This window comes from Macrotis lagotis, chromosome 1, assembly GCF_037893015.1.
Source record: "Macrotis lagotis isolate mMagLag1 chromosome 1, bilby.v1.9.chrom.fasta, whole genome shotgun sequence".
NCBI lineage: Eukaryota > Metazoa > Chordata > Mammalia > Peramelemorphia > Peramelidae > Macrotis > Macrotis lagotis.
In genome coordinates this window covers 377,042,559-377,069,618 of record NC_133658.1, presented here as the reverse complement: position 1 = coordinate 377,069,618, position 27,060 = coordinate 377,042,559, and the positions used below count along the sequence as shown (strand labels likewise).

Here is a 27,060-nt window from a genome sequence, read left to right as displayed (position 1 = left end):
TGAGGACAAAGGTGTGTTTGTGTGTGTGTGTGTGTGTGTGTGTGTGTGTGTGTGTGTGTGTGATTGGGGGAGCAATTAAGGCAAGAGGCTCTAACCCTGAAACAAATCTGGGAACTGTCAGTAGTTGTGTGGAGGCCCTTGCTTTGTGGTAAGCTACCCTATCTGCAGTGGCTTAGTCAAGCTCCAATAGTTTGGGGATGGCTTTCTGCAGGCAATGGGAAGACAGCTCATTACTTAATGCTGTTAAGCCATCCAGATTGCAGCAGTTAGTCTTAACTATGGTCTTCATTAATTTCTAAGACTGATCTAGGGCATAAGTTGGATAAAGTCATCTAGTCTGTTGATTTCTCAATTCTTAAAATACCTTAAAAAATGTGCTATGGTCTGTGGTAAGCAGGATGCTGGCAATCTAGCCATGTCCTCCTCTCATCTTGCTCTCTCCTTTTCTCTATGGTTTTTCTTTATATAACAGAGGTAACTGGGAAGAATCCCCAGATCTACTGGTCTTAGGGGGCACTCTCATGGGGCTGGGCATGCACATCTTGGTTCTGGGAAGAAGAACACTCACTCTGACCTTTTGCTAAAGGACTTGTGTGATTACAGATTTTTCTTGGTCCTTGTGTGTTGGGGTCTGTGGGTTGTGCTAAAGAAAATTGGCTACTGAGCCAGGATCATAAGGAGTGAAGAGAGGTGACCTGATCTTTCAGGATAGTCTGTTTCGTGGGTATCCCAGTCCCACAGGGTAACTGATCATCCCTAGTAATACTTTACTGAATGAAATGAACCTTGGAATTAGAAAGAGATCACACTGTCCAACTCCCTCATTTTACAGACAAAGAAACCAAGGTCCCAGAGTAGAAAAATGATTTGTTTAGGTCACTCAGTTATGTTGAAGCAGAGAAAGCCAGGTCAAGTCAATAAGCATTAAGTTCTTGCTATGAGTCTGGCACTGGCAGACCTTGGCAATGGATCATTTCTACTCATCCTTTCAATTCACAGTCTCTCTACATTTCCATTTTCCCCCCTTGCAATAGACCACACACAGTTCTCTCTAATCCCTCCTTCCCCTGCAATCCCTTGACAAGTGAGGCTTGGAGGCAGGGAGGTCACTAACACAGCCCCAGGGACCCCCACTCACTCTTTGACTTCAGATCCTCTCCCTCAATAGCAGGGTAAAAGCATGGTCAATGGATTTGTAAAGAGGCTTGTGACTCATGGTGAATTCAATGGGGTTGCCCTCCTCAGAAAGTCCTGCAGAAGGAGGCTTAAAGACTTGGAGTATCAATAATAAAATGGTTCATTTAAGTGGTTAGATAGAAATAACAGGGAGGACACCACTTTGAAGGAGAAGTCTCCCATATGGCTGAACCTCTGCTTTCTGCTATATGTTTCTGTGTGAAATGAATTGAGAGGTTCCCAGAAGAGACACCCAATAGACCTCCCTCCCTCTGAAAGCTAAGCTGAAGGGCAATCATTTATGGGATTGGAAATTTAAGAGTTAAAAGGGCCCTTTGAGAGCATGTGGCCTAAACTTCTCATTTTAAAGATGAAGAAACTGAGGCCAAGAGGGATGGAGTGATTTGACCAAAGTGTCACATAGATTTTAAGGATTTGAACTGGGGTTTAATCCATATCCTTGGACTACAAATCCAGAGCTCTTTCTAGTGTCTCCCCAGACCTGTTCTTGTGTCTCTTTCAGCCTCTTTGCGGGGTGGGGGCTCTCTAGTTGGTGCAACCTCTAAAACTGTTCAGGGGGAATTGCCTTAAAGGAATCTAGTTAGAGAAGAGGTCAGAGGCATTGTTGGCTACAACTAATTAATTGCTGATTTTGGATTCCAAAATACAGAAACTAGTTATTAGCTCAAATAATCTAAAGGGTGAGCTTTTTTGGAGCCAAATGTCTAAAGGACTTGCTTCAAACATAGCAGTGCCTAATTAGCAAATGGAAAATGGTCATCATTGCTTCGGGGTCAGGAGGAGGAAAGTTCATTTCTTTTTTTAGCAATACTTAACATTCATATTGGGCTCTCAGTTTTTCAAAGCATACTCATATCTATTTCCTATTTTGAATCTCTTCCAAAACTTGTAAGGTAGGTAAACAAATATTACTTCCATTTTACAGATAAGGGAACTGAAGCATATAAGTAACTTCCCTAAGTTTACACAGTGAGATGAAGGTCTTCAATTAACCTGGAACTCTTTCTACAATGAAATCCAAGTTCACCTTTACCTCACTGAATTTTCTCTAGATTTTGACATTAGGGCTCGGCTTCTCTAGATTGACTTTAGGATTCACTCTAGTATATGTCTCAGCCATGTTGAACTATTGCTTCTTCCATTGGTGAAGTCCTTCTAGGACAATCAATAGGAGTATCAATAATACCTTTCCCTTTTGTGAGGAGAAAACTCCCTTGTGAACTTTCTTTTTGCTTGTATTATATTCCTAGTCCTTAGCACTATTGGAAGTAAGCAATTAATAAATGCTTGGTGCTTTACTACCTGAACCATTGAGCTATCTGTGAGAAGTATCTTATGCTACTGATAATAAAGTCTCTCATGCTATTCTTGTGGAAAAGATGGACAGATATGGGATAGACAGTGGTATGGTTCTGAAGAACTGGAACTGGTGGAGTGATTGGATTCAAAGAGTTAGATTTTAACTTGAAATAAGGTATTGAGTGAAGCGTCCTAGGGATCTATGCTTGGCCTTATGCTATTTAGTGTCTTTTATTTAATGACTTGGAAAAGGCATATTCTCCATCCTTATCCAATTTGCATATATCTCAAACCTAGGAGGTATGGTTAACATACTGATAGTTCCAGATACATATTAAATGCTTAAAAACTATTTGTTGACTGACTGAAATTTAATAGGAATAATATTCCTTCCTTTGGGGTTAAAAAAAAATCTGCTCTGCAATAAGAGGGAGAGAACCAGAGAATAGTTAGTCTGAAAAAATCTGGGGAAAAATCTAGAATTATAAAGTGAGAGGAATCAATAGCGCAACATGGCAGTCAAAAAAAAATTAAGGTGAAAGGACTAGGCAACAAGATACCTTCTTCTACCTGATTAGACCATACATTGAGTATTGTGCTAGGTTATTATGGGACTGTAGATTAAAGACAGTTCATTTACTCTACTCTCTTGTTTTATACATGAGGGGCTTGATGCCCAAGAAGGTAGAGTGAGAGGAACCATTTTTGGGGGGGGTTGCTAGTACCAAGTCCATTGTGGTTCATTAACACTGGGCACATCTCCACTGGGCAGCTCCTCCTGCCCTGAGCTGAGTCTTTTTAGTGGATGTAGCATTTCTCCTCACACTCCACTTGTTCCCTTTACATCCATGCTTTCATGTCCATGTACTTAAGATGTTTGGCATGCCCTCCTTCTTCCCTCTTCCCATAGAGTGTTGCTCCTTGAAACCCATTTAATGGGCTTGTTACAGAAAACTGGGGAAAATACAACTTATCAGGGTCTTGGAGAGGGCAGCCAGGCCTAAAAATGTATTCAAGAGGTCACAGAATTAGATCTGGAAGAAACCTGAAGCTCACCATTAATAAGACTGTAAGTACTCTGAGAGCAGGTACCAGTTGTGCCTTTGTTTGAGCTCGGAATGCTTAGCACAGGACCTGGCTCCCAGTGGAGGCCTCACAAATGTTTGTTGACTTGAATCCAATACTCTCATTTTATAAATCAGCTCAGAGATGCACAGGGAGGTTACATTACATACCTGAAGTCAGAAGGGACCATTGTGTCCATTTAGTCAACTCCCTTGTTTTACAAATGAGGAGACAGGGAGTAATACTATATGGGAAGGGGGAAGAAGGAAGGCATTTTCTTGTCTAGAATTCCTGGGAGGTTTCTCCTGAGTCACATGAGGCCATGGAGGGCTGAAGTCATGATGTAGGAGAAAACCATCAATAAAAGAGAGTAGAAAGAACACTGGACTGGCAGGTAGACCTGGGGAACAACAGGACACCCACCCTTCCTTAATTCTATTCAAAAATATTTATTAAATGCCACCCAAGTAGAGGTATTTCTTTCCTTTTCTTTTAAAATACTATAGTAATCCTACATTCCTGCTGCAAAAACATATGGGTTCCATTTCTACTCCTTCCTTTAAGATTGGTATAATTATATGAGCCACAGTTCCCAGACCTGGGGTGATCTCATCATGATTGTCCAAAGGTCAAGGGACCCCACAAGAAGGTGCTACTCTTTGACCTCCCTACCCTCCACATACATGCTGTTTTCTTCCTTTCAGAGGGAAGGGAGAAGAGAGAATGCCTGCAGCAAAACTGTCCTTGAGCAAGATGCTCCTGTTTAAAATTCACTCTCAGGTATTCGTGAGCAGCCTTGGTCCTTTATTCCCTCTAATCTCTTCCCATCGAGTTTCATGCTAATCCCATCCTGCTTTCTTTCTTAAACTAATAAAAGATTAGGGTGACATTTTGAAAAGGGCATCTCATTAAGCAGCCTCTTCCCCCATCTGATCAGATCACTCAGTGCAAAGGTAGCCAGCTGGCCATTAATCTTATGGTAATGAGGTGTCATCTCTCAAGGGGGGCTCATCTTCCTCCTTTTCCTCTTTTTCCTTCTCCATCTCCTCTCCCCTCTGGCTCCCCGGGGAGGTCAGAGGTATAGTGAGGACAGCCATGTTCACAGTCTATCCTTGGTGTTATCTGGAGGTGGCTGCATGGAAAGATTACACCCACCTGTACACTGTTGTGGGGGGAGAGCTCAGGCTGTCATAGACCAGTCTCACATGCCCCTGGTATAGCTCCAGTGCCAAGGGATCATTATCTCCTTTGTAGAGTAGGATGCCATTGTCCTTGTCGGTGGCTACCTGTAAAGGATCAGCAAGAAGGGGAGAAAGTTTGTTAGCTCACTGAGGATCCTGAGGACAGGACATCCTGGTGATCTTCTCTCCTTTGATGTTCTAGAGAACTCATTGATTTACACGAGTAAGTGGGCATCTAATATAAAATCTCTGGCACTGTTAGTTAATTGCACATCACTTTGAAGTTGGGCAAGACTTCTTAATATGGTGGTGGCCTTACCCTAGATTCCAGAATGGTACAGGAATGGTACAGGTACATAGGAAGATGTTTAGTAAATTTGCTGAGTATGATTATAAAGATCATGGATCTAGAACTGTAAGGAAGCTTAGAACTTAGAGATCACTGACTTTAATCCCCTTATTTTTCTGAGGTGCAGAGAGGTTAAGTGACTAGCTTAACATCACACAGATAGCAGAATTTGGACACAGACCCTCTGACTTCAAATCTATCTCATGTTCTCACTAAAAGTTTCTTGGCTTTCATTTAGATTTCCAGAAAGAGTGGACTCTTTGAGCCAGCTTAATGAATTAATCTGGGGAGAAACTGGTACTATTTCCATCCTTAGATGGTCCAGGATATGGTCCTAAATGTGCTTGGGTCATTTTGTGTAGGGGAGTCCTTTGTTCTGACAGAACTAAATTAAAAAATGCCCTACTACAAACAAGGTCTAATACCAGATGTGATAGAGATGCAAAAGTGTAAAAAGTTATGGTACCTGCCATTGGAGAGCCCAAAGTCTAAGAAAGAGAGATAGGTATGGATGCAGACCATGATGGTCAAGAGTTAAATAGACAAGTGAAATGAATCATGGAAGTCTAAGGAAGATCCTTAGAGGATCCTTGATGAAAGCTACAGGACAGTGGAAAAGATACTGGATTGGAAAGTCAAAAGTCAAAAGTCAAATCAAATATAGGCAAGATGAAATTATTAAGTACCACTTATAAGTTAGGCTCTATGATAAGCCATGGGGATACTAAGAAAGACAATAATTTTTGCTCTCAAGGAGATTTCAATCCAATGGGGGAGACAACATGCAAAAATTATATACAAGCAAGATTTATACAAGATAATTTGGAGAGAATCTCAGAGAAGACTTTCCTAGGAAAGGCTTCTTGTAGAAGGTGGGATTTTGACTGAGATTTGAAAGAACCCAGAAGGTGGATCTGAGGAAGGAGAGCATTCCAAGCATGGCAGAGAGTCAGTAAAAATGCAATCGGGATATGGAGTATTGGGCGTGAGTGAGAAACAGGAGGCAGCTAAGTGAGTCCAGATCCAGGATGAAGAAGGTGGAAAGGTGGGGGATGATTAGCAAGGTGGGGAGGGCTTTAAAAGGAAACAGGATATTTTGATACTGATTGTAATAATGAGGCACTGGCATTTACTGAAGAGGGGAAGTGACACAGTCAGACCTGTACTTTTAGGAAGATAATTTTTTTTATTATTTTTTTTAGGTTTTTGCAAGGCAAATGGGGTTAAGTGGCTTGCTCAAGGCCACACAGCTAGGTAATTATTAAGTGTTTGAGGCAGGATTTGAATTCAGGTACTCCTGACTCCAGGGCCAGTGTTCTATCCACTGTGCCTTCCCTTCAGGAAGATAATTTTTTTAAAAAATTATTTTCACATTACTACAATAGTTTTTTTGTAAAAGTAAACATAATCTCCCCTCCCCCTTCAAAGATAGAGGGACCTCAAGAAAAATAAAGAGAAAAAGAAAAAAAAAAGTGTTCCTCCCTGGGCTGAGAGGTCTGTAACCTAGTCTCATTGCCACAGCCCTATGTTCCCCCAGGGTCCCAGGCACCCTATCTTCTCTCTGGGGTGGATCAAATTCTTTATCATAAGTCCATCAGAGAAGTTGCTTAAATATTTTTTCCCCACAGTTGCTATTGCTAACTGTATTTCTATCCATTCTATTCTTCCTCACTCCCATTTATTCTATTCTCTTCTTTCACCCTGTCCCTCCCTCAGAAGTATATTGTATCTGACTACCCCTTCCATGATCTTCTCTCTCTTCTATCATGCATACCCCCCAGTCCCTTTTCTCCCATCCCCTTTTTTTTCTTTAGAGTAAGGTAGACTTCTATACCCTATTGTGTGTATGTTATTTTCTCTCTGAGCCATTTCTGATAAGAATGAAGGCTCATTCATTCCCCTTTACATTCCCCTCTTCCACTTCATTGCAAAAGCTTTTTATTTACTCTTTTATGTGAAATATTTTGATCCATTCTACCTCTCCTTTCCCTTTCCCTTAGTACATTTCTTTTTTTCACCCAGTGACTTCATCTTTACAATATATCATACCTTCTCTTGTGCCTTGTCTATATAAACTCCTTCTAACCATTCTAATCAGAAGATTCATATGGGAGATCAGTATCATCTTCCCGTGCAGGAATACAAGCAGTTCAACATCATTAAATGTCTCAAAATTTGTCCTTTCTATCCACCCTATCTATGCTTCACCTGAGTCCTGTACTTGGAGACCAAGCTTTCTATTCAGCTCTAGTCATTTCAACAGGAAAGTTTGAAAGTCCCCTATTTCATTGAATGTCCATATTTTCCCCTGGAAGAGGATGTTGAGTTTTGCTGGGTAGTTGATTCTCATTTATAATCCAAGCTCTTTTGCCTTCCTGAATATCATATTCCAAGCCTTGTGAGCTCTTAATGTAGATACTGCTAAATCCTGTGTAATCCTTATTATAGTGCCATGATATCTGAACCGTTTCTTTCTGGCAGCTTGTAAAATTTTCTCTTTGACATCAGAATTCTGAGATTTGGCTATAAAATTCCTGGAAGCTTTTGAGGGGGGGAATCTCTTCCAGGAGGTGATTGATGAAGTCCCTCAATTTCTATTTTACCCTTTGCTTCTTGGATATCAGGGTAATTTTCCTGGATTATTTGTGAAAAAATAAAGTCTAAGCTCTTTTCCTGGTCATGACATTCAGGTAGTCCAATAAATTTTTTTTTTAGGTTTTGCAAGGCAAATGGGGTTAAGTGGCTTGCCCAAGGCCACACAGCTAGATAATTATTAAGTGTCTGAGACCGGATTTGAACCCAGGTACTCCTGACTCCAGGGCCAGTGCTTTATCCACTGTGCCACCTAGCCGCTCCTAGTCCAATAATTTTTAAGGTATCTCTGATGACTCTGTTTTCTAAGTCAGTTGTTTCCAATTCAGTTTTTCATTCTTTTGATTTTGTTTTATTGTTTCTTGATTTCCCATAAAGTCATCAGCTTCCCTTAGCTCCATTCTACATCTGAAGGAATTGTTTTCTTCAGAGAGTTTTTTAATTTCCTTTTCCATCTGGCCAATTCTGCTTTTTAAGGCATTCTTCACCTCATTAATTTTTTGGACTGCTTTTTCTGTTTGACCTAAACTTGTTTTTAACATCTTTATTTTCTTTGATATTTTTTGTATCTTCTTCACCAAGCTGCTATCTTGGCTTTCATGATTTTTCTGCACTGCTCTCATTTGTCTTCCCAATTTTTCTTCTACCTCCCTTACTTGATTTTCAAAATCTTTTTTGAGCTGGGATTCTCCAATTCTCCCCTTACCCTGATATTCCCCCCCCCCCACCTTAATTCCTCCAATGAACTGTGAGAGGCTCTGATTATTCTTCTGATCTGTGCTCTGGTCTGTGGATGATCGCAGTCACTCTCTATGCCCTGGAGCTGTAGCGGGGGTCCCTACTCTTCTATGGCAGTATGGGGGCCGACTGCGATCTGGATCTGAATATGGACAAAGCAACAGAGTCCTGCCCCAGAGATAGTGGAGAGACCTCTGGAAGCAGCTGCTGGGTAGCTCAGCAGACCTGCTTCTGGTTCCTGGGGCAGGGCTATGCTGAGGCAGGCTCCATACTCTTTGGTATGGCAGGATTTTCCCTCTGACCATTTGAGTTGTCCTTGGCAATCTCTGGGCTGAGAGGTCTGTAACCTGGTCCCACTGCCACAGGCCCATGTACCCCCAGGGTCCCAGGCACCCTACTGGCTGTTCCTAGAAGGCTAGAGCTGGTTCTTCCTGCTGTGGCTTCATTATGGCCCAGGCTGTGCTGTGGCTCTTTCCGAGTCCTGGTGGAACAGCTCCTTCCCTTGAATCTTCCAAGTTGTCTTGGGCAGGAAAATTGAGTGAAAGTCTTTCTGTAGGTTCTGCCACTCTAGATTTTGGTTCAAGTCATAATTTTAAAGCATTTGGAGTGATCTAGGGAAGAGCTTCTAGGAATTCCTTTCTCCATTCTGCCATCTTGGTTCTGTTCCCTTGGAAGATCACTTTGATAAACCAACTAGTAGACTATTTCAATAGTACTAGCTTAAGAGATGTTACGTAGATAGAATTGGCAGGAGTAGGAAAGAGACTGAAGATGGGGGACAAGATATAGTTAGGAGTACAGAATAACAACTAAGGTGCATGACTTCCAGCGGTGCCTTTCACAGTAATGGGAAAGTCAAGAAAAGAGAAGAACTTAGGTGTTAGGGACAGATAGAGTGTCTTTAGGTGTCTTTTAGGACATTTAGCAGAGATTCAAGGGAAAAGTTATTATTGAATGAATACAGCTAAGAATCATCTATATAGAGGGAGAAAAGAAGAGGACTCGGTTCAGAGACTGGGGGACAGAGATCTCACCTTGAATGAGGAAATAGCAAAGCTCACAACAAATAAGTGGAGAGAAAAATGAGGAACTCAAAACCTTACATAAAATGATTGTTGAAAACTATATATATATAGCTGGAAAAATTAATTAAAACAAAGACATCAAAAAGGAAACATCAGATGGAGAGAACTAGAGAGATCAGTGTCTTAATCAGAAGAGATTATCAAGGAGGAGACCTATCTCCAAGAAGTGTGAGCTAGGTTGAGACCCTCTGAACATTCCACTGAGGAATGGGATCATGGATTTACAGCTAGAAGGTGCTTCAGAGCGCTCAATGCCCTCTTCTTTTGTATGGAGAAAGTGAGGCCAAGATGGGGTGACTTCCAAAAGATTATACTGGTAGCAGACCTTGGACTCAAACTTAAAATTCTGATGCCCAAGTCAGCACTCTTTCCATTGAGACCCCAACAAATCTTAGCTGCTAAATTGCATTTAAACCCAAGTCAGAGAAGAAAAACTTTTTAAAGTCTGAGTGAGCTGCTACTCCTCCCATCCCATCCTTCTCCCTATCCCCATTTCCATGTCTGATTCCTTCTTCCAGCGTCCCGATTCTCTCAGAAAGGAACTGTTTGACTTGGCCAGGGAAGAGAATTCTGCCACCTCCATTGTAGTATGACCTACTTTTGGATGAGTCTCACACCAATCCCTCTGCTTGTGAAAAACACATTGTGTTCTTTCATGAGATTGTTCAGTTCAGCCACATTCTCTAAATCCTTTCTAACGTGCACCACTGGGTCCTAACTATCCTTGGCTGACAAATGATTTGATTGTAGAAGAAAGATTTAATCAGCAAAGAAGAATCCCCAGTTGTTTTCCGTGTTAAGAAGTATTCTGCTTGAGAATCTTTCCTGAGCTCCTTTGACTAGATGTCCCTGATGACTCTTTAAAACACTTTATTTTTGATTCTAAAGCAACAGAAATGTTTTCATAGACATAGCAGAATTCAAGTAGAGAGTTGCGTGTGAAACTGTGAATCCCTGATGGTACTTTGAGGGGGGAAAGGGTGTAGGGAGAATTGGCAGAGTTGAATCCCTGGGATCTTAGCAATATCCTAACCACTAAGTTGGTATTCTTGCCTTGCAGGGTCTGGGCTCCTTGATAGTTTGTGTTTACCTAGGTTATGAAGCTCCAGGGGGGCTTCTTATTGCCTCTAGGATAAAATATTTACTTCTCAGTTTCACATTTAAAACCCTTCCAATCTAGCTTCAGGCTTCCTTAGCAGATTTTTACTGTGTAGTATTCTCCTTGATAAACTATGATCTAGAAAAACTGGCCCACTTGTCTATGAGGACATTCTACCCCCTCCCCCGCCCCCAGCCCTCTCCCATCCCTTCCTCTTTACTTAGACATTCTCCCGTTTGTGGAGATAAGACTTCCTTCTCACTTCTGTTTCTCAGAATCCTTAATTTCCTTCAAGGCTCATGTCAATCTTCCCCTTTCTTCTTTCTGGGCTCCCTCTCCCTGCATAGCTGCTTTCAAATTATATCAATTGCAGGCTGTCTTTCCTTAAAAGAATGCAAGTTCCTTGAGGGCAGAGAGTCTTATATCCTAAGGACTTAGCATGAGGCAGTTTAGGCATTTGTGGAAAGGTCAAGTTTCAGAGTGGTTGAGGTAGAGTTGGATAAAACCAGGGGTTCCAGGACATATACCTACCTGCAGGGAAATGTTGGCCTGGGGTCGGATCTTAGCAGAGGCCAGCTCCACGTAGGAGTCCTTGCCCACAAAGTTAACGGTGATGAGCTTCTCACACCTCTGACCTGCAAAGCCTGCCAGGCAGCGGCAGGTGGGTTCCTGTTGTACCACGATGCACTGTGCCCCATTCTGGCACTCATACTGGTCACAGGGGCTGGTCTGCAGCAGTACCATGGGTGGGGGGTGCTCACAGAATAGACCACTGTAGGGGAGTAAGGAGTTTGAGATCAGAAAGGTCTCTCTACGATGACCCTAGAACCTGGATCTTTTTTCCTCCTTGATTGATACCTTTATTTTTCCAATTACATGTTAGGAAAGTTTTTCAACCTACATCCACTTGCATATTTATAAGATACACAATTTTCTATCACCCTTACTTTTTCCTCCTCCCCTTAGTGGCAAACAATCTAGTGAATATTATACATTTATTTTAACATTCTTTTAAAAATTTTGAATTTCAAATCCTTCCTGAACACCAGTCCTCCCAATAGAGAAGGCAAAAAATGTGATATCAATTATGCATGTAATCTAAAATTTAAAAAAATTTTAATAACTATTTCAGTATAGTTTTCTTTGTAATTCTACCTATTTTATTTAATGCATTTAAAAACATTATTCTGAGAATGGGTCCTTAGGCTTCATTAGTCCTTCAAAGAGGTCCAGTTCATGTACATTTATGCTTAACATACTAATATATTAGTTATTTTGTATTTGAGGAATTAGGACTAAGGGAAAAGAAAGAAAACCATGAGAACCAGCTTTTAAGATGGTAAAGCAACTGACAGTGTGGTATCGAATACAGAAAATTGACTTTGGAGTGAGGGAGTCTTGGTTCCAAGTCCTGACTCTGATACATTCTGGTTATGTGACCTGAGGCAAGTTGCTTCACTTCTAGGAGCCCTAGAAAATTTTTTAAGAATATAAGTTTCTAATCTGTGGTAGAAATGTCTTTACCTCCAAAATGACAAGTTCAGGTCAAACAACAAGCAAGACTCCCACTGGAAAAGCTCTGAATAAGCAGTTGGACCATGTGGTTTCTTCTCTTTGCACTCTCTCTCTCTCTCTCTCTCTCTCTCTCTCTCTCTCCCTCTCCCTCTCTTTCTCTCACCCTCTCTCTCTTTCTCTTTTGGAGGCAATCAAACTTAAATGACTTGCCCAGAGTTACTCAGGAATTGTGTCTGAGGAGGGATTTGAACTTAGGTTCTCCTGACTCTAGAGTGGTGCTCTATCCACTGCACCTAGCTATGTGATCTTAGGCAAAGCACTTTACCTTCTGGGTCTCAGTTTCTTTTGAAAAATGGAGTTGAACTAGATGGTCTCCAGTGACCTTCTAGCTCTACTCTTCTTCAATTCTTGGTTGAATGCTAATTTACCTACAATTATATAATTCTGCATACTACTCTGATACAGTCATTTCTAGACTTCTTTCACCCTCTCTGATAAGTGTTACAGGAATTCTCCTTCCCCCCAACTTCTGCCTCTTCCCAAAGTGAACTACCCTGACTCTTGCTCCATGAAACCATGCTTTCATAATTATTACTTCTCCCATTTATTTTTTTCTTTGTCCCATAGGCACATACATTTCCCCTTACTCCTGATAATTAGATAGAAAGAAATCATGGAAAGATGGGTTTTCATTCACAGTACTGGGAAAATGGCTTTTGTCACAAGAGTTCCAGACACTATGCTAGGTCCTGGGGATATAAATAACAATAAATGAGACAGTCCCTACTCTCAGAGTTTGGAATAGTATTTTACTGAGAAACTTCTATGTGTCATCATTTGATATTGTTCTTACTAGACTCTGAGAGTGCCACCACATGAAGACATGTGACCCAGGCTTAACTGACAGAAAATGTGGGTTCTAATTCTAGCTTTATCATTTCTTTGCTAACATTTCCTGACCTTACAATAAATATTTTTCCAATCTCTCCTTTTCTCTTCATTCACTTGGTCATCACTTGGTCAAAACATTTCCTCCAGCTGTAAAATACATGGATAGATGATCTGTGAGTTCCATCTTTATGGGGAACTTCCTCTATCACTGCAGGTCACAATTTCTTTTTGACTTATCAGTTAAATTCTAGATAGTTACCTGAGGCACCTACATAGGAAAAGTAATTTACTCAGGATCCTTAGCTAGTAAGTAACAGATATGAGATCTGGGCTCAGGTTTTCTGATCAAACTCAGTCTCTTTGCTACAAAATAGGGGTAATCCACAAGGATATTGTGAGAATCAACTTTAAAATAAAGGTGTCAAGGTAATAGTTCCCAGAGTCACTTGAGTTTCTTCATGAACATTTTTCCTTTGGTCATCAATCAGCCTCACTGCTCCTTCCAGAGTGGGCTTGAGTTTCCCCCTCCCCACACTCGACTCCTCCACAGTAAATTCTCCTGAACCATACCTGAAGCCCTGGGGGCAGATGCAGGTGTAGCCATTGAGTATGTCTACACACTGAGCCCCATGTCGACATTTGTGGGCCACACAGTCATCAACATCTGTTTCACAGAGCTTCCCGCTATAGCCAGGAGGACACTCGCACCTAGAATACAAGCCAAGCCCTTCTGGTCAGTGGTGTCAGTCAACTCAATTCAATGAGCTCTTGGTAATAAGTCTCCATTTGCCAGACATTGTACTAGTGAACAGAAATAGAAACAACCCAGTCTCTGCCCTCAAGGAGTTTATTGGCTCCTGAGGGAAATGGCCTATAAGTTGTTATAAAGTAATTCCAGAAAGAAAATGTATTACAGGGACATCAGGAAAAAAACCTCTTTTAACAAATGGGAGCCTTGAAGGAACTGAACCTCTAAGAAGGAAAAAAGTGATGGTCTTCCCCCAGGGAGGGGGCCTAATCCACTCAAAAGGCAAAGCAACAAAGATAAAAGTCACATACTAAAGAATAACAGGTCAGTTTAGCACAGAGGGAGTAAGGAACCTTGAGCCTAGAAATGTAGGCTAAAGACACTTGGGAGAGCCTTTAAATAACAGAGAAATTTGAATCTTATCATAGAGAAATTCCTCTTGAACAAGGGTATGGTATGGTCAGATCCATGCTGTGGCAATATCAATTTGACAACTGGGTGGAAGACGGATCAGAGAGGGATGAGAATGGAGACAGGGAGACCAATTGGGGGCTATAGGAGTAGCCCAGGTGAGAGGCTGGGAAGGTCTAAGCAAGGGTGGGGGCCATGTGAATGAAAAGGGAGAGAGAGATTGGAGAGAGATTTATTGTGAGGGCAGAAGCAGATTTGGCAACCAATTGGAGGGTGAGGAGGAAGAGTCAGAGTTGAGGACGGAGTCCATTTTTGCCTAATTAGGAATTTGGAAAGCTGTTAGGAAGAAATAACATTAGGAAGAAGGATGGATTTGGGTAAAAGTTTTATTTTAGACATGCCAAGTCAGATGCCTCTGGGACATCTAGTTTGAAATGTCCAATAGGCTGTTGGTAATAAAGGGTTGGAGTTTAGAAGAAATGGTCTGAATAGATGGATCTGGGAGACATCAGAATAGAGATAACTGAATCCTGGGAGACTGGCTGAAAGAAAAGAGAAGGCCAAAGACAGAACCAAGGGGGCTCCTGGATTAATTTTAGGACACAGATAATGATCCACTATAGAAGAATGAATAGTAGTGACTAGACAAGATAACCAAAGGACAGCGTTATCATGAAAATCCAGGGAAGAGAAAGTATCCAGGAGGAAGAGGTTGTCCAGAGTTTCAATTGAAGAGAAGTCAAGAACCAGAGATTTAAGCAACTACATTCTATTTTTATTGTCTATAGTATGTCCTAGGCATTGGAATAAATATAAAGTTTAGATAGCACACAATCTCTGCCCTCATGGAGTTTACAGAGGAAAGGAGGATAGACATAAATATAAGACGTCACATTAGGGGGTCAGAGAGTTGTAAAATGAAGTCCTGGAGGAGAGAATAACTGGCTTCAGGAAAGTAGGTAATATTAGAAGCATGGATAGAAATTCCTCATGGGAAAAATGAAGAGACCATTCCTGACATAAACTCATATTTCTTTCCTGAGCTGAAATACATAGCCCTGTTCTCACCCTTCCTATACCTGATAAAATCCTCCAAGGTACAACATACGTAGGACCTCCCTCCTTCTTGGAGGTATCCTGACTTATCCTATCCTTTGTATCTCCAAAATCCTACCCTGCCTAGCATTTATATTTCAATGCTTCTAGGAGCGGGAACTTTGTCAGTGTGAATATTCTGGATACACATTCACATTCCCTCCTTATCTAGCCAAATTGTCTTTGAGCAGCTCGGGCTGAAGAATTCACCACCCTGGAGCCCATCTGGTGATTGGCCTCTCTGAAGCTAGCTGGACCTTAGACAACAGACATCACTCATATTACAGACTATATTTATTAATAGCAATTAACAAGTATTACTGTTCAGTTTGTCATATCTGACTCTTCATGATCCTTTTGGGGTTTTTCTAGGCAAATTATCTTTGCCATTTACCTCTCTTTAGGAAAGTCAGGTACGGGGTCATGTCACTTGCCCAAGGTCACACAGCTGGATTTGAAGTGAGGTCTTCTAGCTCCAGACCTGGCACTCTATCCACTGTACTAACCTACCTAGCTGCCCAAGTATTAAGGACCTGTTAAGTTCTGGGTACCAAGGAAACAAATAATAAAGAATAACTCCTACTTACAAAGAATTTACATTCGAATGAGATGGACTAGAAATATAAATTGGGAAGTACCAGGAAGAGATGGTGGCCAGCAGAGTCACATGTAGCAGATAGGTAAGAAGGACTGAAGATTGAGAAAAGAACATCAGATTTGGAAATTAGGATAATTAGCCATTTGGGAAAGATCATTTTCAGCTAAGTGATGAGGATAAAAGCTAGATTATTCCAAGGGGTTGAGAAGTAGAGGTTGTGATTGTAGATTGCTTTTTCTGAGATTTGGCTGAGAAAGGGAGATGAGATATTTTAGCTAAGGTTTTTTTAAGGATGGAATAGACTTGGAGGGCATGTTTGAAGGTAGTAAAGAAGGAATCAGTAGATAAAAATATCCCTTGAAGTTTTGCAAAAACACTTTTATAAATATTAACTCATTTGAACCTCACAACAACATTGGCAGGTAGGTGCAATTATTCCCACTTTACAGATGAGAAACTTAAGTAAACAGAGGTGAAGTGATTTGCCTCTGCTCAGTAAGTACTTCAGGCTAAATTGGAGGTCTTGATGAGGATTTAGGAGGGGTGAGATCTGAGGATAGAGGGAATAATGAGAACTTATGTCAGAATTTTTGATTAGGGAAGGGGGAACCCTTGTGGGTAATAGTGAGATCCAGTGTAGGCCACGACATCAGTGAATGAGGTGTGGAAGGAGAATGTTGACACACTGGAGGAGGCTGAGGAGTCAGGAGAATAAGGAATGATTTAAGGAAGTATCACTACAAATGTCCTTAGATAGGGACATGGAATAGGAAGGGAAGGAAGGAGGAGAGCCAGATCAATAAGAATATAGTAAGATCTGCCATATAATATTGCTATGGATTCAGTCCTGGGGATTAAAAAGAGAAAAAATAAAACAATCCCCCTGCTTTTAAAGGCTTTATATGAGGTCAGGGGAAACAATATGGACTCATATAACTGTACACTCAATCCATACAAAATGATGCAAGGTAGTTGGGGAGGGCAGTAAACACTAGCAGTTGGGGGGGGAGGACTCCTGAAGGAAATGAGATGAATAGGCAGAGATGAGGGATGAGGGCATTCTTGGCAAGGGTGATGGTGGGGGATGGGAGGTGGGATGACAAGCTGAGGGACAGTAAATTGGGCAGTTTGGCTGGACCTAGGCTTTGGAAAGGGGATTAATGTATAAATGAGTCAAGAAAGGTAGATTAATTTGGGCTATTATGTTGCACAATTTAGCAATTATTTACAGCTTATGCTATGGCACTGGTAGTTATTTCATGTGTTTAAAAACAATTCTGTGTCAGTCTCCTAACAGACAAGACTTTGAAAGGCAAGGAGGGTGTCTTACTCTTTTCTTGTATTTTGCCACAGTGCTAAGCACTCGACCACTCAGTAAACGATTGATGAAGGGGATCTCAGAGAAGTTGGGATGACTTCCCTTGGCTAGCTGATGCTCAGGGCAAGGAACAGCTCATTTTATTGCATGCATTGGAGCAGAAATAGTCTACTGGAGAAAGCAAAGATGGTTCCATGGCTGCTCTTCTTACATCTTCCCCCAACCACTTGGGCCTATGGATTATTCCACTCTCTTGTTATAGAGGCTATTCAGGATCCGGGAAGGGAGGGCTCCCTGAAGGCTGCATCATGCTCTGTCTCCTGAGACTGAAGCTGGGCAACAGAAGAAAAAGGAAACCTAACATCTAGCCTTAGGAACCATTTTGTCTTTTGGTCAGAGAGGCAAAAACTTCTAATGACAAAACCATTTCCTTCATTCCATGCCTTCCCTCCAGTCTGTTAGCAAAAGGATCCTTTGCAAGTTGCTGTGTACATACGCAGCTCCCAGGGGGCTGTCTTGGCTCTCAGTTAGGGTCTACATCCCCCCCCCCCCCACGGGGAGGGGGAATAGGCACAGGCCACTTTTCTTGATTTCTCAGTGTCCTCTATGGACACTAGACATGGAGATGCCCAGGCAGTACTCTTCTCTTCCACTGGAGGGCTCTTGTTCCCTAGGAAAAAGGACAGAGGTGCTCCTCAACCTATAGATAATAGGGTTTTTTGATGGTCTCTGGAGGGGAGGGGGGGAGAAAAGGGGAGGAGGACAGAGAGAGGGAAAGACAGAGACAGAGACAGAGAAAGAGAAAGAGATACATAGAAGAAAGAGACACAAAGAGAAACAGAGTCAGACAGAGTCAGAGACAGAGACAGACACAAAGTCACACAGAGACAGACACGTAGAAGAGACAGATACAAAGAGAAACACAGAGAGAGAGAGAAATAGAGAAAAACTGTGTGTGAGCATTTCCATTATCATCCTTGTGTGTAGAAGTTTACAACTTGCCCATGACAGTGTGCTCCAGGAGGAAACTTGGCAGCCCTGGACCAGGCCAAAGACTCTTCTCTGCTGCTTCTTAGCCGAGCAGTGTGAGCTACACCCTTCGGGACATATTCAGGTTGGTGTACATAAATCCACACTCACAAACACAAATCCGCATGCACATCCAGAATGAATGCAGACGCATGCACCGACACAGACACCCGCCCTGCTGATCTGGCTGGATGTCTCCCAAATCTGTAAACCACTCTTTCCTCACCAGCTGCATTCTATTTGAAAGTCTAAGAATAATAAGCTCAGTTCATGTTCAAGGGAGGAGGAGACGAGGGAGGGAAAGGAGGGGCCTCCAGAGAATTCCCAGAGATGGAGGACAAAGGGAGCCCTTGACTCTTTTAACGTCAACCTCTTCATGCTGTTGTTGTTTCTTTTTTGGGGGAAGGGGAACAGCCCGAGAGGGAAAGAATGGGCACACCTCGTCGATTCTGCAGAGGGTCTCTGTACCTCAGTGTCAAACAGAAGCTGGCTAGGGTTGCAGTAAGGTCAGAAGAGCCTTTAGGGGCAACCATGACTTTAGATAAGTGGTAGGGTTCAGGATCACTCACCTCACTATCACACAAAATTTTGTAACAATTTTCCCTTTCAGGGGAATGGTATATTCTGAATCCAGAGGTTTGGCTTATGCAGAGGAAGTTATCATTCATTTATTCTCTGGTTCAACATGTTTTAAATGCTAGGATGTGCAAGGTCTTGTGCTAAAATACAAAGATAAATAAAAGCAGTCCCTGACCTCAGGGCAGTCATCAGTATTGTTCAAACTGCTTTCCTGAGGTGCACTGTGATGAGAAGAATAGCTTCAAGGACAGAAGCCCTTTCCCAGCACTTGAGAACTAAGAAGAGAAAGACCACCAATCTTTTCCTGAAAATTGGGCCAAACACTGATATCCTGCTCCCCCTGAACCTGTGCTAAAGGTTGGAGGGAGGTTGGAAGAATTAGGGCTGGAAAGGAAGAGTGGTGGTTGGATCAGATTCTGGGGCCTCCCTTGTGTCAGTGTCCCAACCATTATCATATATGATATATATCATACATCATTAGGAACAGTGGGGGCAAAGGATTCCCTCTCTATTCAACTCCTTAAGACTGAGCAGAGTCCCACCTTATCTTAAAGCTCTCCCTAATGCTGTGAGTTTATTAGATCTTGTTATTTTCTGAACACCTGTCTGGCTAGGTGGTGCAGTGGTTAGAGACTTGGGTCTGGAGGTAGAACAACTGAATTCAAATCTGGACTCAGATACTTACTAGCTGGGTGACACTGGGCAAGTCATTTAATCTCATTTCCTCTGCTATAAAGTGGGGATAATAAAAACACCTATCTTTTAGGGTTATTGTGAGGGTCAAGAATATCACTAAATAAAGCACCTTGCATTCAGGAGGCATTTCCCTTTCTCTTTCCCCTCTAGGTAACATGACAGGATGGAAAGCATTTTGGGCTTGGAATCAACAGGTAAGTGGATTTGAATCTTGGCTTTGATTTGAATATCAGATCCTGGGAAAGTCGCTAAATTTTTTTGAGTCTGTTTTCTCATCTATAAAATATAAATTATATCTGACAAGGTTGTTGTGAAGCTCAGATGAGGTTAAGTATAAAAAGTTAATGTCAATTATTATTCTGCCCCAGTTTCCTCAACTGTAAAAATAGATAATATAGTTATCCATAATTTTTTCTAGAATTGCCTTATGTGGGGATAATCCCATTTTTCCCAATTAGACTATAACTTTTTTAGGGGAGCAACTGAGTCTTTTAAATCTTTATTTCTCCCACAGCAGTTAGCACAATGAATTATATGTTGAATCACTGACTAAATGATGCAATATTGGCTGGGTACCACCTGCTCTTTCTTTGGTTAAGTAAATGGGAACCTCTCTCCCTTTCATTGTCTCCCTGTGAATCAGGGTCCACTGAATTCACTGTTCAATGCTAATTACAAGTGATGGTCCCAGATGCCTTTGCCATGGTCCCCATCTGAAGAAGGGACTCTCCCAGGTTGCCTTTATTGGTTCCTCAGCTCCACCTAAATAAATACTGGCTTCTCTTAGCTGGCTTTTTGCCTCCCTTTGCTGGACCTCTGCAGGAGACAAGAAAAACTATGTATATGCAGGTCCCATTTGTTGAATGAGAATTGTTGGCCAAGAGGTTCTGGGTGGTCCTTCCAGATGCCCTGGCAAGCCAGAGATCTTTGGGTTACCCAAGGATTTTAAGAGGTGCCTAGAAATGGATCTGCCCTGGAACAACCTATAGGAAGGACAGGCCCTTGGGAACAGCCTCTGAGTGATGCCAGCAACTTCATGGAGCTGCCTTCTACTTGAATTGGCCCCTGTGCTCTTGATGTTGGCATAAGATACCACTCTCTGGCTTCTATTGGCTCTGCTATTCACCTTGGAGACAGGTCCACCAATAGGAATAGGTTGGGGAACTAAGCCAAAGAACTCCAGGTCTCCCCAACACATCCATGCACATTCACACTGGCACACTTGTGACAGGAACAGCAGGAAAAGGAGAGCAATTACATTGCAAAGGAGAAGTTACCAAAATATCCTTTGGCTCTTATTAGTTCTTTCTCTGTCTGTCTCTCCCTTCCCACAACAATCCTTTGTTTCCACAAAACAAAACCAGCCCAGGGAGAGAGAAAGTCAATGAATATGCATGTGCTTCCATGCCCACATGCAAGAGTCTGAACAGAATTGTGCATTCCCCCACTTAGAAGAGCTTCTGGTCAATCGGTCACCCCTCCCATGTGTTTTTCTCCTGGTAGGGAAAAACAATGGTATTTGCCAACAGAAATCATCGATTCTTCATGACTGAATAGGCAAATCCACAGGCATAACACATATACACACAGTCCATCACACACACATACATAAATACACATGAACATCACAGCTATATAAATTCACATTGGTTGAGGTAATAGTAACACACATGATGGAAATCTAAAGACAAGATATATGTAAATGCACATGTCCACATACATGCATTCTTACATAAGAATGTATAACACATGGATAGGTGCACACATAAGCACAAAAACCATAGGTCATGGCATACACATCATGGGAATACACTCACACTCCTGACTCCAAGGGACTCAATGGCTCTGAGCTCCAGTTTGCAGAGCCCCAGGGTTCAGGGCAAAAACATGAGAGCCTAGGTATTACCTGAAGGCTTTGTCCAGGGAGATACACTTGGCCTCGTGCTGGCACAGGTTGATCTCAGGGATGCAGTGGTCGATCACTTCATCACACAACTCTCCTGGAAGAGGAAAGGTCAAGTTGAGTCAGGGGAATGTCAATCAGAAAGATGATCCCTGGTTATCCTGAGCTATGGGATTTTAAGCAAAGAGACTGAGCTTCATAATAAGATGATAATCTGAAAACTAGTTTTCTCTCTTTTGTGCCTTCTACTCCCAGTCCTCAGTTTCCCCATATTTCCCCATGGAAGAAAGACACCCCATGCATTTGAGCAAGTCCTTAAGTCATAACACTGGCATTTGTTGACTTTTTGTCTTTTTTTTCTTCTGGACCTGAGATTTAATTGATATAGGGGAAGTCAGGTGAAGAAAATTCTCTTATCACTGTAGATTGGCAACTGCTCTGCATTTCATCCTTTGCATTTCAAGATATTATTCCAAGAAAGAGTCCAGATTGCCAAAGAGGCCCATGTCACCAAAAAAAGGTTAGGAACCGTTGGGATAGAAAGTTAGAGCAATTGTGAACAGAGCCACAGGACAGTAGGCTGTTGTGGCTTTTCCAGTAGCAACTGAATTAATTTTAGTCCTTTGAGCAAGAGAGTGAAAAAAGCAGGTATGAGGGTAGGAGCATCTCTAAAACCATCCTTCCAAATCTTGCCATGCCATGGTATCTCAACATACTTGTCATGCTACATTTTGTATTACAATCAATGATGAACTCATCCTTTCAAAGAAGTGGGCTGCAAGCACCTTCAGGTCAGGGTGTTGCCTGACTCATCTTTGCCTTTCCTCAGTGCCTAGAAGAGGGGTTTGCTCTTAATGAATGTTTGCCGACTTGAACCAAACTGGCATAGGTCCACTGATGAGCTGTTAACTCGGAGGTTATACCTGTGGTGACTAGTGACACTTCATTTCTCAACCTAATGGCTTATTTAACTGTCCTCATTAGAAGCTGTTAATATATCAAATAGGTGTGTTTGGAGGGGGAAAAAAGTAATTAGCTTTGGGAACAGAAGGCAAACAGCATAAGTGATCACTTTGCCAGGCGAGAGTACCATTGGGAAGGGCAACAGCCCACAGTGAACAGAGTAGTCATCAGTTAAATAAACAACTCACTGGTTGGTCAAAAGCTCACTCCAAGGAAGTGAAGAAACTGTGATTCTACTGCTGGGGTTTGACACAAATGGAATGTCTTAGGGGTGAGGGGCAAGAGGATATTTTCTCATCAGACTCCTGTCTTTTCTGGCAGAGTCCTTGGTATTTAAATAGGATCCATCCCAGTCCACCTCTTCTCACCTGTATAGTTGGGTGGGCAGACACACACATAATTGTTGATTCCATCCACACAGGTGGAGTTGTTCTCACAGTCATTGTCCTCACAGTCATCTGGATTGATCTCACATCGTTCCCCCTCGAAGCCCAGAGGGCAAGAACAGCTATGGTGGGGAGAAAGAAGGGGAGAAAGTCAGAGACAGAAGGGGGTCACAAGAGGAATAGAGGCTGGGGAGAAAAGATAATTAGAAAGACTTCTCACCATGCCCTTCAAGATTCCCAGAGGGTGGGGCAGCTAGGTGGTGCAGTGGATAGAGCACCGGCCTTGGAGTCAGGAGTACCTGAGTTCAAATCCGACCTTAGACACTTGATAATTACCTAGCCGTGTGGCCTTGGGCAAGCCACTTAACCCCATTGCCTTGAAAAATCTAAAAAAAAAAAAAAAAGATTCCCAGAGGGAAGAGTGTAGAGTTTGGACAAGGAGATAGAGCTAATGTTCTCCTGGAGCTCCCCACTGAGTCTGCTTGGAAGAATCCTATCCTCAATTCAGGTCCACTTTGGACTCAGGGAGACTTGGAGAAGTCACCTACATCAGCTTCTTGATGAGAAGGCAGAGTGGTTCAGCGGTATACTGGATTTGGAGTTAGAGGACCTTATTCTGCCATTTACTACCTATGAAGCAAATTACTCTATGTTTCTAGATCTTTGTTACCTAATTTTTAAAATAAAGGATCAAAACTTAGAAGATCCTTAGCATAAGACTTCATCTTTCTCACTTTCCCAAATTTATGGTTGCCTTTTCTATTCTGAGGAATGTCCAAGGACAGAGCTCTTAGAACTGCTCTTGGAAGCCTTCTTTAATTCTACACTTAGCAGTAAATTCTTTCTTAGGTCTCACTTACACACCCCTAGCTGCATTTTAATTCTCCATCCCCTCTCCTTTGGCTCTGTCCTTTGCAGAGTGAGAAAACAGCTAATCCATAGCTTCATTAGAGTAGCTGTGATACTTCCAGTCAGTTTCTTTGTTGCCCTTCTTTTACTCAACTTCTCCAACTCCTCCTTTAACCTTACTTCTGACTTGTTGGGTTCACACTTCATAATTTATAGTTCTTGCTTACTTTTGAGCTATCTCCAGTGTCTGTAATGTCAAGGAGATGAGGAGGGAGGATAGCTATGAAGCCAGGAACCAAGAATTCACTCAGCTTCAACCGTCATTAATCAGGGTAAAGTATTTTCTTTACTTGCCTCTATCTTATTAATAATCTCAAAATTAAAAAAAAATCCTAACAATCAACTACCTGTCCTCTGTCTGACCTTGCTCTCAACCTGGAGATCATAGGCATGAGATGAGGCAGAGCAGTTGGATCTAGCAGCCCTGGGGACAGAGTGCCCCTATTTATAAATAATAAGTGTAGTCAGCTTGTCACCATTGCCACGAGCAGACTCTATACTTTAAGATTTATACCTTGTCCATAAAAATGTGTTCTGAGATGAAATGTGGTTCCCTGGCTCTCCCTGTTCAGGAGTACAGCACTGACTTGGGAGTCAGTTTACAAAACTGGGAGAAATGAAAACTAGGCAACTTGGGCTGACTCCTGAAATGCACAGGATCATAAATTGAGGGTTGAAAGAGACCCCTGAAGTCATCTAGTCCAACCCCAAGTCTTAAAGATAACGAATTAGAGAAATGAAGCGAGGGAAAACCAGTATAGGACAGTGAGGAAAATCTTTAGAGGCAAAGACTATAGTGACAAGAGCACCTTACTACCTGTGCACCCATGTAGAAGTCCCTTCCTGTAGGCCTCAGTTTCTTCATCTGTAAAATGAAGAGGATGGATCCAATGGCCTCTAAACCTCTCAACGTTAGATTTAGGGTCCTAAGTGATCTATCCATGGTTACACGGATCAGGTTTTGCAACAAGGTCTTCTTTGTACCAGTTTTATAGTATTAGGTTGCCACTCAGTTTTGTCCAGTTGCTGAACTTCTTCTGGCTCTGGACATACTATATTCTTGCCATCACAATGAGGGGATGTTCAGATGTAATGCAAAAGTGCCCCTGCCTTTTCCTCCCCGCATTCTCTCTTCCTACAGGTTCCCTATTTAGTCATGGGCCATAGGAAACTTTGGCAGGGGGTATAAAGCTGGGCTAGGCAGAAAGTCTTATCTTTCAGGAAATTGCAGTCAAAGTTATTAATTTTTTATTTATTAAGTTCTTGGGGAGATATTTAGCAGAGAGATCTGCAAAGTAGAGAGTAGCAGCAAATTGCCAATTAGGAACAGGACTGTGTGAGTATATGTGGGACTCCTAGGAAAAGCTTCCTTCATGCTAATGGCATCAGGCTTAGAGATGACCTCTTAAGGGTGGGCTTATGTTTTGAGAGTTAGAAGAAAGTCTGGTAGTGTCAACATGCTGCCTGCAAATTACATGTGACCCCCAACACTCTGGAGTGACCCAAATCAGATTAAAATGTAACCAGGAAGTATTTAACAAAATAAATAAAAATACAATAAAGTACAGATAATGTTAAAATGTAGTTTGCTAAGTCAATATATAGTTCTTATGAATCCTTATGATTTATTTGCCCCCATTTCTATTTGAATTTAATACTACTAATCAAGTTCAACCCCTTCATTTTACAGGTGAGAAAATGGAGTTCCAGATGGGTGAAGGGTCACACAGGTAGTAAGCAGCAAAGCTTTCCTGATTCTAAATCCAGTGCTTTATATACCGATTGGTTGAAAGAGTATAACCTATTGGGGAATCTTTTAATTAGAATCTCTAGATATTTCTAAGACAATCCTGGAAGTTCCTCTGGATCAGCATCATTCTCCTTTCACTCCTCCCTCTATGCTCCTGACCTGAACAAAGTTCTTCTATACCTGGAAACCAAATTGTAACATCCTCCTCCAAGTTGATCAAGGGTGTCACCATGATGCTAGTGGAGTCACCATTGGGCATGGTGTGTCCAGAGGCTCATTGCCAGTCTGGACCCCCTACACACCCTCCAACTCCCACTTTGAAAAGAATAAGCATTGTTGGTTGTCCTATCACAGGGTCCTCATTTAATGATATTTTTGCCCCCAATAGAGAAATACTTTTTGATTCTGGTAGTCTTTCTATATCTGGGACTCTTCCTTAAAAAAGCAAGCATATAAATTTCTAAGTCAAAAAAATGAACTTAAGTCCCCTAACTGTTGGGGATGGAACCAAGACCTCCTGGATCATACCACCAGCTAAGTTTTCACCTAACTGGCCATGTATGAGAGCCAAATAATGTGAAGCAACCTTTTGCTCACCCATGGATCCCTTGGTTGGGCGCAGAGCCCAAGGATGAGGTTTCAACTCTTGAGGTGCATTTCCTGTCTCTGGTCTATCCATGTCACCACCTCCCTATGATTTCCATGTGGTTGCTTTTCGTCCCCATTCACTCCATATCTGTGAGCCCCAGACCCAAGGAGTGGGTGGCTTGGCATTTCTCAGGCAGGAAAACTAACCTCAGCTTAAGTTTCAGTTTACAAGAGTAAGATTTGACAGGCTTGGCAGGCGAATGTATGTACAGGCTAGGCCCTCCAGGGAGAGGAATAGAGAGAAAAAAGATAATTTCTTTCACAGACCACACAGTAGACAGACCAAGAAGGCCTCTTCCCATCATGCCTCTGATAGTCACTTATTTTTCCCTTTTGGCTATGATGGTTTCAGAGAATTTGACATCAAGCTGTCTCTACCCCCCCACCCCCACCCCCCACTGGCAAACTAGTCTCAAGCCTTCTGGGGGTAGTTGCGGGTTGAATTCCCACTTTCTTGATAGGTTCCAATTTCAGAACCCCTAGTCTGTGCCCCTTAATTGAGGCTTCTGCCTTCTAAGTCCATAATTTCATAAAACAGAGCTCCTGAAATGGTCTCTTTGGTAGAATCTGGGCCTGCTAGACAGGGTGCCTATGGTCTGGTAGAAGCTGAACCCCTTGGTTGGGGCACCCCCCCCAATCAAATGGTCTCATTCTCCCAAATCCTGAGGTCACTGAGTTAAAGTGAGGATCAAGTGCAGGGCTTGGAACTCTTAATAAATGTTTAATGATTGATTGATCGATTATGAGCGAAAGAGAAAGGAGCATGCTCATGGGTACTCAGGCAGTCTCTATGGGAAGAAAAGTCTCTATGAGGTGGGTCTGAGTGAGGGTTAAGGGAAGAAGGTGTAACTTCAATCATCAGTCTTGCTCTGTCACCCCCACTGACTGTCACAAGGTAAGACAGGAAGGACCTTGGCAGCAGGCATCCAATCATCTCTTTCAGTTGCCTATTTGGGTCTAACTTAAAGCCTTCCTGCTGAAGTCTGAACCCCCTTTGAGGGTGAGCACCTTAAGAG

The 27,060-nt window shown here is 42.1% G+C and overlaps 1 protein-coding gene across 1 annotated transcript in view; it reads right to left on the bottom strand.

Annotated features, from left to right (window-relative positions):
* The window catches only part of SLIT3 (slit guidance ligand 3), an 805,773-nt gene that overhangs the window by 18,653 nt on the left and 760,060 nt on the right, over window positions 1-27,060 (bottom strand). Inside the window, exons 28-32 of the mRNA XM_074204955.1 lie at window positions 22,720-22,859; window positions 21,392-21,485; window positions 13,582-13,719; window positions 11,137-11,377; window positions 4,717-4,847 (exon numbers count right to left, since the gene is read on the bottom strand). Coding sequence (XP_074061056.1) covers window positions 4,717-4,847; window positions 11,137-11,377; window positions 13,582-13,719; window positions 21,392-21,485; window positions 22,720-22,859 — 744 coding nt within the window. The remainder of the gene's footprint in view (window positions 1-4,716; window positions 4,848-11,136; window positions 11,378-13,581; window positions 13,720-21,391; window positions 21,486-22,719; window positions 22,860-27,060) is intronic.